General features: G+C 59.4%; 1 protein-coding gene across 7 annotated transcripts in view; it reads left to right on the plus strand.

Moving 5' to 3' along the window:
* The window catches only part of Kash5 (KASH domain containing 5), a 20895-nt gene that overhangs the window by 3161 nt on the left and 4964 nt on the right, over positions 1 to 12770 (plus strand). For 3 of the 7 annotated variants that reach the window (XM_010640727.2, XM_010640728.2, XM_010640729.2), the window contains exons 3-15: positions 2392 to 2496; positions 2891 to 3077; positions 3470 to 3534; positions 4596 to 4662; positions 4907 to 5068; positions 5681 to 5798; positions 6145 to 6195; positions 10592 to 10669; positions 10908 to 10964; positions 11161 to 11220; positions 11678 to 11742; positions 11822 to 11909; positions 12322 to 12444. In XM_010640727.2, the coding sequence (XP_010639029.1) occupies positions 2392 to 2496; positions 2891 to 3077; positions 3470 to 3534; positions 4596 to 4662; positions 4907 to 5068; positions 5681 to 5798; positions 6145 to 6195; positions 10592 to 10669; positions 10908 to 10964; positions 11161 to 11220; positions 11678 to 11742; positions 11822 to 11909; positions 12322 to 12444 (1226 nt within the window). The other 4 variants (XM_033765884.1, XM_010640730.2, XM_010640731.2 and 1 more) reach the window with 4 other exon arrangements.

Genomic DNA, 12770 nt, shown 5'->3' on the forward strand with positions numbered 1-12770 from the left:
TTGGTACTGGGGATTGAACTCGGGTCCTTGCGCTTGCAAGGCAGGCCACCGAACCGCTGAGCTAAATCCCCGGCCCACACATGTAATTCTTAATTATTTCAAAGGAAAAGACAAATGACAATAATATATTTTTAACTTTGTTTACCCAAACTGTGTCTTCTGCTGTTACCAGTATTCAAATGTACTGAGACTTTGCTTACAAACGAGACAGTTAAGATCCAGTGTGTTTGACACTAACAGAGCACCCCAGGTCCCATCGCCCGCTCAGGTGCTCAGGAGCCATAAGGAGAAGTTGGCGCATTGCCTGACACGGCAGGAACCGTCACTGTGTCTGTGCAGAGCCCACGGATGGAGGCAGGGCCGGCTTCAGGGCAAAGTACCGGGCCACCACTCCCGCCCTTAGGGGAGCCCGTTCTGACAGGAGAGGCAGGGCGCCCTCTTTGCAGGCTCCCTGGTGTCTCCCAGCACAGCCTGCACAGAGGGTCACAGGCCCACACAGTACACGGAGGCGGAAGTTGGGCTGACCAGCTGTCACCTGCGCCGCCAGAGGGCGCACAGCCACCAGGAACCACAGGCAGGGGCTCCGCCAGCTTGGGAGGCTCCCGCAGCAAGGGGAAGACACACCCAGAAGGTGACAGAGACAGGGATGGCAGAGGGGCAGTGGACACAGGAAGGCAGGGGAAAGAGGGACAAAGGGTGAAGAGGCTGGGAAGAGAGTCTCGAGATACAGGTGGAGAGACGGAAAGTGGGCCAGGGACGCAGAGACAGGACGTGGGGGGAGAGACAGGAAAAGGTGGAGAGAAAAGTGGACAGGAGGCGGGGCAGAGAGAGACACTAAGGAAGCAAGGCCCTGAGAGAAGGCAGGACAGAGACAGTGACAGCTCCCTCAGGGGCCTGGGGAGGGGCTGCAGACATGCCAGTCCCCAGAGCTGCCACCATCACCCAGCTCAGCTTGGCCCTGGCTGGCAGGTGTGACAGGTGACCTCACTTGGAGCACCGAGTCCTCATCCGTGACACAGGCCGAGGGGAGGATGCAGGTGAAGCCCAGCCTCCCTACCCTCGCCTTCCCACTGCCTACGGTTCCAGCCAGCGGGGGCCGGTGGCGCTCACAAGGAGTTAGGAGGTTGGGAAAGGGGTGCCCATGCTGGACAGGGGACCCTGGGCAAGTTCCTGAATCCTCCGTGCCTCAGTCCCCTCATCTGTAAAGTGGGGCTGAGGAGAGCCGCCACCTCCTGTGTTCATGTGAGGCTCAGAAGAGGCTTGGCACCTACTAAACGCTCCGAAGTGTCCACTCTGCCAGTGGGTCTCCCCCACGTGCCGGGCCTTCCCCCCAGCCTCTCAGCTTCCACACACCCTCCCCCGGGAAGGCAGCACCGTCCCACACCCCAGGGAGCAGCTGAGGCTCAGAGTCGCTTGCCGCAGGCACTGCCCCATGTTCAAGCTGGAGCCCAGGCTCCCCAGCCCGCAGCCCATGCTCAGGAAGTTGCCGTCAGCTGCTCTCTGGGGACCTGGAAGGTCGCTGGGGGCTCTGGGAGAGCAATGGGGACAGCCTCGTGGAGATCTCTTCCTGTGTCATGAAACGTGTGTGAGGGCCAGCTGCGTGCAGGCAGCGTAGACCTAGCAGTGGACAGGCAGCCCCTCGGGATACACGCGCGCCCCCACACAGCTGCCCCCCAGGCCTGGTGACTGGCAGTCGCTCTCCCCCACTTTACTGGTGTGGTGTTGGAGGCTCCAAAGGAGAAGCAGCTTCACCACACACGTACGGACGGCTGGCAGCCAGGTACGCCTGGCACCAGATCCAGCTCCTGATCACAGATACACCCCCTGCCGCCGCCGCCCACCCTGCTGGGATCAGCTACCCTTCTGCGTCCCGTCCTGGGGCTCTGGCCCAGGATTCTACAGCATCTGGTGACGCGAGCCTTGCATGGGAATGCGGGGAGGAGAGAGACCTGGTCCCTGGGGAGGCCTGGGAGACCGGAGATGCAGCCAGTGGGATCGATGCGGGCTGCCCGCGTTTTATCGGATTGTTCCTGACCGAGGGGGAAGTGTCGGCTCGCTGTCCGCTCCTCCCAGAATCCTCCTTTCTTTGTCCTCCCCCACACCCGGCCTGCTCTGAGCCCGGCTGGCTGGCGAGGCTGGAGAAGTGAGGAGGCCCGGGTAACCTCAGAGCTTGTTATCTACTTGCAGAGCAGGGCACTTCCTAGGCTGAAGGGTGGGCAGAGGGGGCTCTCAAAGGCCTTTAGGTGCCCCCACATCCACATACCCTAAGCTTCGCTGTTCCCCACCAGCCGCAGCCACAGTTGAATCCCCTCCCCTGGGAGCCTAGGAGCCAAGGATAGTGTCGCCCCCTTCCTCTCTGCTTTCTGACTGGGGGCGCTCTTGTCTCCTCAGTTTACCTCTGGGAGCAGCCTGAAGACGTGAGCCTGGGGCCGCTGCTCAGCTTAGAGGAGCAGATACTCAACTCCACGTTTGAAGCTTGTGACCCTCAGAGGACAGGTGGGAGGGGAGGCTGGGCACAGTGGGAGCAGGAAGGGGACTGGGTAAGGGCTCCTTGGGGTCCTACAGGAGCAGAGCGGGTGACTGGGAAGCTTCATTCAGGAAGGAAGAGGATGGAGGGGTGGGATGAACCCGGGGACCGTGACAGAAGAAGGAGGGCCTTGAAAGGGGCCTGGTGGGGCTCAAGGGTGGCGCCCCTCATCTCTTCCTCGCTGGTGCACTTGGTGAGGTTGGCTGACTAGTGGAAAAATTGACTCAGTGGAGAGAAAAGGACTTGCCCAGTGTGTCCCCCCGGCTGTGGGGCAGGAATGCCACCAGCCTAGACAGTAATATCTTGCACCCGCACTATACCTGGCCCCTCTGCGATAGCCCCTCACGGTGTGCTCTGTCCCAGGCACTGTGGCTGTCACCCGTGTGCTGGCCTACCTTGAGTCTGTGACTGGCCAGGGCCCCCAGGACGCACGCCTCCAGACATTGGCCCAAAGCCTGGACCCCAGTGGGGAGGGCCCTGGGGCCACTGTGGACTTGGACACCTTCCTCGTGGTCATGCGAGAGTGGATTGCTGCCTGCCAGCTGCATGGGTGAGCCCCTTTACCTCCAGCCCCTTCCGGGAAGTCCTTCCTCAAATCTGGCCTCACGCCTGTGCACTGTGGCAGCACTAGTTAGGCCCAGGAACCAGCAGAGGAGGAGAGAAAAGTGATTAAATGGGGTGGGAGTAGGTGGGTGGGGACTGAGAACCAATTCCTTGAATGAGGAGACGAAGGGACAGGTCCTCTGCATCCCTTCCCAACCCAGTCCCACCCCTCCGGCTTTCCCATCTGGCCCCAGGCGCTGCCATCTGGCCTCACCTTCCTCCCCACAGAGCCTTCCTCACCGGACCTGGCCCCTCCCTGCCCAGCCACAACCCCCTGCAGGGGCAGGTCAGGATGGTGGGGTGGCTGCAGGGGGCCCTAAGCCTGTCCCTTTGATACAGGGGATTAGAGCTGGGAGAGGAGACTGCCTCTGAGGGAGCCCTGACCTCCCGGCAGCTGCCATCTGGTGAGTGCTATATATAAAGTGAATCAGGTGGGCCCGGGGTCAGCCGGTGCGGGGACCTCCCATGGGGCAGAGCAGGGCATAACGTGTGTCCAGGACCTCTGCCCTTGCCTGGCACTGTGACTTTGGGTTTCTAGGTGCCTGTGTGCCTGCCACCCCATTCTTCCTTGAGCTTTTGGGTTAGGTTTCTTCCTCTGGGAGTTTTTTCTTTTTTTTTTTCCTGGGGGTTTTCAACCCCTCCTGCCCTATGCTCCCTGCCACACAGGTGCCACCTGGGCCTGTGCCCAGGCTGTTTTCCAGCCAGATTCTCTGCACCTTCCTCGGCCCTGAGCTGCCCGGGCCAGAGGCCCTTGCTCTCTCCGCCTACTCAGACCTGCACACTTGCCCTTGGGGCACAGTTGTCACCTGCGCAGTCCCTGACCTCCTGTTGGATTAGTGGGTGTGCTCCTCACCCTGAGCCCAGGACCTCACACCTAGGAGGTGCTCCATGAAAGGTGGCCGGGTCCTGGGTATATCTCAGCAGTAGAGCCCTTGTCTGGCACGGCTGAGGCCCTGGCCCCCAAAAGACCCCTGCTCTGGGGTGTGTGTTGTATTTCTCCATCCTTACAAAGCCGAAAGTGTAGGTTTCTTGCAGGGGAGGGCTGTGAGCCCACGGGACCAGGCCAGGCAGCACTGGGCCAAGAGAGAAAGGACGGAGGGAGAGACTGGAGGCCAGAAGGCTGGGGAAGAGGCTGCGGGGAGAGGACTGGAGACATCACGAGGCCAGAGAGGAGAGGGAGGAGCAGGGAGCTGGGGCAGGGGACTGGCCTGAGCCGCCCTGTGAGAAGGAACCAGAGGAGCCCCGCTGCCGGCTGGCAGGAGACCTGGGAGGGAAATGGATTTGGGAGGTAGGGGTGCTGTCCAGTGTGTGATCTGAGGAAGGAGGACGAGGTTTATCCAAAGTACCCAGCCTGAGGCCTTTTCAGTGGGAGTAAGGGCAGCCTTGGGAGCACAGGGAACCCCAGAACCAAGGGAGGGTGGAGGCCGCACATGGAGCCCCGCCCCCTTTGTCTGTCCCCCTCCAGGATGCCTGGAAGCTGAGGAGCCAGCCAACCTGGAGAGCTTCGGAGGCGAAGACCCCAGGCCTGAGCTGTACCTATCCTCAAACCCTTCCCCACCCTGCACGTGCTCTCCAGCTTCCCCGGGCTGGGTGGGGCTCGTTGTCCTCTGGTGACTGGCGTGGGTGAAGGACAGGGGTGTTGCTACACTCGGGGAGAGCAGAGAAGTCGGGATCCTCTTTCTGTTTCTCCAGTGCAGCTCCATCTCCCACTGCCAGCACCCACCGACCTGGGAGAGGTGCGGGCAGCGGCAGTGACCCCTCCTTGCCCTCCCCCAGGCCTGCCACCGCCGCCCTGCTGAGCAGCCTGGAGGACCTGGAGCTCAGCAACCGGCGCCTGGCCGGGGAGAACGCCAAGCTGCAGCGCAGCGTGGAGACAGCTGAGGAGGGGTCCGCGCGGCTGGGGGAGGAGATCCTGGCCCTGCGCAGGCAGCTCCGCAGGTGGGCTGCCTCACCTGCATCTCCTGCTCCCGCCTTTGACTGCACTTGCACCTCGGTTGTCTTTCTGTCTTTCGGCTTTCTCTTTCATGTCTCAGTGGTTCCTACCCCCAGCATTTCTGTTTCGGCCGATCTTTTCCTTTAGGTGCCCCCCCCGCAAGTAGTCTTGATTGAATCCAGAGCCAGTGTCACTGTGTAGCTCAGGCTGCCCTTGAGCTTTTTATCCTCCTGCCTTAGCCTCCCAAGTGCTGGACTGGGAACTCCTCTGTTCTCCTCTCTGATTCTGTCACCAGCTTGTCCTTCCTCTCTGCTTATTGTACCCCATGTCTATCATAATCCTGCTCTTTTAGTCTCTCGCTTTTTTTTTTTAGGTCATTGTCCCGTCTCCTCGGTCTTTAGGGTGAAACTGGGTCTCTGTAGCCCCTGCTAGGTCTCTGTCTCATCCTTGTGTCCCTGTTTCTCTGTCCCCTCCCTGTGTGTCTTGGTCTGCCCTGCTCTGAGTATCTGTCACTCCCCTCCCACTGTGGCATTTCTCTGGCTGCTGTCTCTCTGATGGATCTCTCTGCATCTCTGCCTTCCCCTCCTCACGTGGCTCTCCTGGCCCTGCCCGCTCAGCACCCAGCAGGCTCTGCAGTCTGCCAAGGCCGTGGATGAGGAGCTGGAGGACCTAAAGACCCTGGCCAAGAGCCTGGAGGAGCAGAATCGAAGCCTCCTGGCCCAGGCCCGGCAGACGGTGGGTGCTGGGCCCCTTACCTCCCTTCTGGACTCAGAGCAGCTGCTCCAGGTCCTGCTTACTTTCTCAGCCCTACCTACCACCCTCATGACAGTGACAGCAGGAGCCATTCTGCCTTCCCTGGGTTGGGTTGGATTGGATTTTGAGTCAGGTTCTTGCTGTGTAGTTCAGGCCGGCCTGGCATTCGCAGCGATCCTGCTGCCTCAGCCTCCTGAGTGCTGGGATTATAGTCCTGTGCCACCACGCCCAGATCCCAGCCAGCTCTTTAATGACACAGGCAGAGGAGGGGAGTTGCAAGGGCAGAGAGGCTGGAATTGAAGTCTTTGTCCCCTTTGGGCTTGGTCAGGAAAAGGAGCAGCAGCACCTGGTGGCAGAGTTGGAGACCCTGCAGGAGGAGGTAAGCCAAGGCCCGGCTCCACCTGTCCCCCTGCCACCCCAGGCCCCCGTAGCCTGCGGCCTAAAACTCCAGCCTTCTAACAGTGTTTGAATGCCCTGGGCGACCTCAGACAAAGTAAGAGCTGCACGGTTGACAAGACCTCGGCTAAGGCGGTGCCTGGCTCCCCTGCAGCACCTAGGTGGCCGTGGGCCATTGTTCCCCTTGCTGGGGTTCAGTGTCCTCACCCACACAGGTGAGCATAGCAGAAGACACCGGTAGATATGGAGGACGTGCTTGCTAGGCGCTGGCTAGCGTCCTTTCCGTTAGCACTGCTTATGGTAGAAAGGACGTGGGCTTTGAAGTCAGCCCTGAGTTCGGATCCCACCTCTGCCGCTCAACAACAGGCAACTTTTAAGCATGTGGCTTATCCTTTCCAAGGCTCGTTTTGTTTTGTGTGCTGGGGATGAAAGCCAGGGCCACACATGAGCAGGGCAAGGGCTCCAGCCCTGAGCGGCCCCCCAGTCGCCAAGCTTTAGTTTCATTCTCCAACAGCCAGGAGGAAGACAGCGGTTCTGTAGGGCTGTCGTGAGGGGTCCACGCCAGCATTCCCAGCAGGGTGGCCTACCTCCGCGAGTAACTCCAGCCCCACATCTCATCCCAGCCCCACTTCACCCGAGACAGAAATCGCAATCTTAGCTCTTTCTGGGTCCACTAGTTCTTGTAGCCGGAAGTGGAATTCACCCTAGATGGAGTTCTCGGCTACTGACCGCTCCTCCACCCTAAGGTGGTGTCTGAGCTCCAGGAAACAGCAGGTCCTCACCGGACGTCTGTCCCCCGCACGCCTCAGATCTTTGTCCCATCTGTTCTCTCTGCACCCACCGTCCTCGCTGCCTCTGCTGGTGGCACCCACAGCCATCTCCACACCCTTGCAGGGGCAAAGAAGGTCGGGCCACTTCCCTGTGGGCACTCGGGCCTCCCCAGCGGGCTGCACACAGCCATCTGTGACTCCTGCCCATCTGGTCTGAGCTGTACTGAGCAGGGTTTGGAGCATCTCAGATTCCCAGCTTCCCAGGGCTCTGCAGTTGTGTCCACCCCTGCATCCCACACACCTGGGGTGGCTCCAGGCTCATTTTCGCTCTCCTCCTTTTTTTTTTCCTCCAGTATTGAGGATTGAACTCAGGACCTTTGCACTAAGCTACACCTCCAGCCTACGTTTTATTTTTATTTTAAGACAGGGTCTTGCTAAGCTGCCCAGGCTGAACTCCACCTTGTGGTCCTGCAGTCTGTATTACAGACTGGATTACAGGCATGTGCCCCCACGGCGGCTCCGCTGTCTTCACGACGCTTCAGCACGCTCCCCAGCTCTAAGCGTCTGCCTGGCCTGGCCGATCATGTATTCCTGCCAAAGCTCTGTACAGGGTTTCTACATTGAAATCCCAATTTTTTTCCACTATTCCGTGGCTCTTCCGTGAGCCCCAGCTTGAGGCAATGGGAAGTGCACAGGTGGCTGCCACCGTGTGAGGCCCGGAGTGCGCACAGGATGTGATGGTTTCTTCCGCAACACCTAAGAGTGAGGGAAAGCTCCCTCTTCCTCGCATCTCACAAATGTGAGCATTATAGCTTGTAGCCAGATCGCTCCCTGACACAGATAACCTGAATACTGATGGGTCCAGAACATTTTCAGTTCCAAGGAAGAGGACCTTTTCTGCCTGAAGGACACTTATTTTCTTAAGAGGTTTTGAAGGCTGTGGTCTCTGGATTGATTTCAGGCTCACTGGCTTTCTCATCTGCTTCTAGCCTCATGGTCACAAATGGCTGCAAGAGCTCCTGACCTCACATTTTCATTCAAAGCAGGGAGAAAAGGCACCAGCAAATACGTATCTAATGGTTCCTGCCACATCTGAAGGAAGGGATTTTTCCAGATGCCGGTTGCCCTGCTCAATAGACCTAATATCTCACTAACTGGAAAGGGATCACATAACACCCCCCACACACAGCTGCAAAGAAGGATGGGAGAGGATCTGGCCATTAACCACTAGGACGGGAAGCAAATAAGCAAGAAGGGGCAAGAATGGCTGCGGGGTCCTTGAATCTGCCAAGATGTCCCTCTTCGCTTACCTCCAGGGCTGGGGCTGGGACTCCCCGGCCCTCAGACATGAGAGTGGATCCCTGAGGACCACGGGAGCAGGGGAGTGGTGACAGCAGTCCCTACCTCTCACTGTGCAGAGGGCCCTGCCAAGCGTGCGCCAGGCCCGGCCCGCAGTGCTGGGCACCCTGGGTGCTCCCTGGCTCGCTGATGAGCTGCAGCTATTCTCGGTCACCACCTGCGCCACAGCTGCCAGCCGAGCGGCCATCGGTTGAGTTCTCGGGTTACCTTTACGGAGGATAATGCGTAAAGCGACCCTCCGCTCTGAAGGGCCACGCTCCCCAAGGAGGACTCGGTCTGGCTCGGGTTTCCGCAGGAGCAGCTGAGTAACCGCGCCCGCTGAGGAGCCGGATCGGCCCGCAGTCCCCACCAGGTGGACAGATGTTGACACAGCACTCTCGCCCGTCCTTCCTCCGCCCTTCACCTGGCAGCCCAGGCCCGCTGAGACCCAGCAAGGGCGGCTGATGGAGGACTTGGAGCCTGGCAGGCGAAGCAAAGGCGAAGGGAACTCACCAGAGGGAGCGCTGTGCTAGAGGGAACTCAGCTGCCTGTGCGGCCACTGAAAGCAGCTCCTGCAACCACTTCAACTCTGTGCAGCTTGGGAGGTTTACGGTGCACAGAAACATTACACTGTGACTTGGGCTCAGTTGGTTGTTTTGGAGGTTTTGTTTTGGTTTGGTTTTTGTACCAGGAATTGAACTCAGGACCTTGCTCTTGCCAGGCAGGCGAGGTGCCACTGAGCTAAATCCCCATTTTGCTTTGTTTTGGCTTGGCAGTACCTGGGGCCTTCACGCTGACCTACATCATCAGCCCTTTGCTATTTTTTTTATTTTGAGATAGGGTCTCACTAACTTGCTAAGTTAGCCCAGGCTGGGCTTGAACTTGCGGCCCTCCTGCTTCAGCCTTGGAGTGCTTGGCCGTTTCATTCTCAGGTCCCATTCTGCAGCTGGCATGGGCTGCCCTCCTCTGGCCTCCTTGCTTCCTCTCGGGTCGCCTCAGAGCCACAGTGGGCCTCCTGGGTCCCACCTCTCGCATTTGCACTGGGCCCCCCCCCCGGGGCCACCTCTGCTCTCCCTGAGCCACCGGTGCTGCGTGAGGCCACTTCTCTCCATGGCCCATTCTCAGTCAGCACTGCTCTGATGTGGAGGAGAGTCCGAGGTCACAGACACAGGATTTGAGCCCACGTCACTGGGGTTTGCATCCACTTCCCCTCCGGGTGGGCTTTGCCAGGTTCCTCAGCCCCACTCTGCCCCATGGTGTGTTCTCGTAGGGGCAACTGCCACCACTGGCAGCAAGAACGACGCCAGCCACATCCAAATGCACCAATGCCTCAGGACAAATGACCTGGCTCCTGCCAGGGGAAGGGCCCAAAAAGTACCTGGCAATAGAAATTACCGTTAGAATAAAAGAAATGACACACTTCAACCTAAAGCAATGGCAGCCCTTGTTTTGATCCTCTTTCAGACTAAGCCAGGTATGGTGGTACATGCTTGTTATCCCAGCGCTCAGGAGGCTGAGGCAGGAGGATCACTGGAACTTCCAGGCCAGCCTGGGCTACATAGGAAGTTCAACCTGAGCTACATGGCAAGATCCTGTTTCAGAAAAAAAATTGTAATGCAAAGTATCTGAATAAATATATACTGAGCATTGATCAAGTACTGTGGACACCGTTAGAAATGTTGGTGCTCGTGAAGGTTGGCCTGAAGACCACCTGGGTGACCTGGGCAATTTGCTTGACTTCTCTGTGCCTGAATTGCCTTTATCTTTAAAATGGGGACTAAGAACTGAGCTGACACATGCCAGGTGCTCAGTGAGTGTTCGAAGTTACTAATAGCTCATTTAATCCCACAGCAACCCAATGAGGTAGGACCTTTTTATCTTGCTCCCCCGTGCCCCCGCTCCCATATTGAGGGTTAAGCTCAGAATCTAGTGCTCTACCACTGAGCTACATCCCCGGCCCTTTCTATTTTGAGACGGGTCTCACCTAAATTGCTCAGGCTGCACTCAAACTTGGGATCATCCTGCCTCAGCCTCCCAAGTAGCTGGGATTACAGGTGTGCACCACCACACCTGGCTCCTTTTGGGTTGATGGAGCACATTCACAGAGAACTCGGAACTGAGGCCCCACTGAGATGGTGGGGGATTGAAAGGCCACCCCTATAAAGTGAGTACTTAGTGTGAGGCTGACACCCCGAGTTTTCAGCGGATGCCGGCTGTGAGCATGGGCGTCACTGGGCCCTAGAGCCGCCTGTCCTGTGTGCTGTTCTGCAGAACGGGAAGCTGCTGGCTGAGCGGGACGGAGTGAAGAGGAGAAGTGAGGAGCTGGCCACAGAGAAGGACACTTTGAAGGTGCTGCCTCTGCTTGGTGCCGGTCAGCTCCCCATTCCCAGGGCCCAGCCGCTGAGACCGGCTGAGCGCAGCGCTCTTCTGTCCAGTTCCGGCTCCATGCGGCCCTGCTGAGCCCCCTCAGGGTAGCCGACAAATGGGGTGTCAGGGAGGCCAAGGAGAGGCCCCGGAGGGGGGCAGGCGGGGGACAAGGCCAGGGCGTCCTGGAGGCTGAGAGATGGACAGGCTCCTTCCTTGGCAGCGGCAGCTCTATGAGTGTGAAAGCCTCATCTGCCAGCGGGACGCCATCCTCTCCGAGGTGAGGGCCGAGAGCGAAGCGCTTGCCTTCCTTGCCCATCTGCCCTTCTCCGGTCTGCCCCAGAGAGGTCGGAAGGTGTCCCCGTGGGACCTGGAAGCCCTCTGCTGTGACCATCCCCTCTCAGCCCCCAGCCAGTCCCCATGACCCGCAGCCTGTTTCTGGGGGCCTGGGCTCAGCAGGCTTTGTGCTTTCCCAGCGCTCACGCCGTGCGGAGAACCTGGCGCAGACGGTGCAGGAGTACAGGGCCACTGCGCAGGTGAGGGCTCTCCACAGCCCAGGCTGGGCCGCTGCCTCCCCCTGCGGCCCTCGGCCTCTGTCTGTTTATCTCCTTTCCAGCCCGCAGAGTGCGCCCTGCTGTGCAGCTGTCTCTCCACCTCCTTTCCTGCCTTTTCGCCTCTCTTCCCCACTCCCTCACTCTGCCTTCCCTCCTCTCTCTCTCCGGCTGGCTCTGCCTCTGGGTTGAGTCTGTGTCCCTGGGCTCTTGTCCTTGAGTCTCTCACACCCTGTGTCTCTCTCGCCCCTCAGTGAGTCCCACCTCTGCCTGCCTCCCCTACTCTTCCCGGCTGTGCTCTCGGTCTCACGCCATCCCAAGGGTTTGTCCCTGCTCTCTTCCTCTCGGCCCTTGGTGCTTGGAGTCTGGGGAAGTGAACAGGGACCAGGTGGCGGGCCGAGTGGAGAACCCGTGTTCCGCCCGCGTGCTCGCTCCCCTGCAGGAACTGAGGCGGGAGATCTCTCACCTGGAGGAGCAGCTGAGTCAGGCCCAGGAGGCGCCAGATGAGTGAGTGGGGTGGGGTGGGGCCCAGGTGGGCAGGAGGCAGTGACGGGACAGAAGCAGCACCTCCTGTCTACGTGGCCAGGCTGCTGGAAGGGGCCCAGGCCCGAGGAGCCAGCTGGGCCACGCCACTGCCCGCATCGCTGGGCTTGGAGATCAAGGCCATTTGGCAGGTAGGCTTGGCACCCCTGGGCTACGCTGGAGGCCACCAGACGGAAGCCCCAGTGTCTCCCTGCTCTGATGCTCACGCGTGGCCTGGCCCATGGCCCCAGAGCTCTCTTGGGGCACCTCCAAGTCACGCTGCTGCTCTCTGCTCTCCTCAAACTCTACTCAGATCCCAACCCCACATCTATTGCTGGCCCAAGCCCAGGCCAAGCCCAACTCTGACCCAGCCCCGACTCAGCCCTGTCCTATCCACCCCACGCTGTCCCTCTCCTTAACCTCGGCTCGGCCCAGACCCCTTCCCGGTGCTGTTTCCACACCTGAGCCCCACATCGCGCTTTCTTCACAGCCCCTCACTGCGCCCATTTCCATCCCGCCTCAGTCCAGCCTTTCCTGCCCTCAGAAACAACTTCTCCTTCCCAGAAACAAGAAGTGGCAGGTGCCGAGCTCTCCAGTCCCCTGTGTGGAGTGTGGCCGAGGGGAGAGATCGCCCCGGAGCCCAATGAGGAAGCCGAGTTTCCACCTGAAACCCCAGGCAGGGGCCAGGTGAGCAGGGGAGGGCGCGAGGCCCTGGGGCCCCTTCGTGCCTTTGCTTGGCCCCTGCTCAATGAGCAGGTGTTTTCTGAGAGCTGCTTCATTGGCACCGGACACCACCCTGCCCTCTCAGGATGAAAATGCTGCACGGCAAACACAGAGAAAGTGGTGGCTTCGGTTGTTTTCCTTTTTAGAAACACTGCAGGGGATCACCTGATTTAAAATTGTAGCCAGGTGTGGTGATGCACACCACCTGTAATCCCAGCACTGGGGAGGCTGAGGCAGGAGGATTGCTGTGAGTTCGAGGCCAGCCTGGACTACATAGCAAGACCCTGTCT

This window comes from Fukomys damarensis, unplaced genomic scaffold (genome assembly GCF_012274545.1).
Source record: "Fukomys damarensis isolate Sample0158 unplaced genomic scaffold, DMR_v1.0_HiC HiC_scaffold_19, whole genome shotgun sequence".
Lineage (NCBI taxonomy): Eukaryota > Metazoa > Chordata > Mammalia > Rodentia > Bathyergidae > Fukomys > Fukomys damarensis.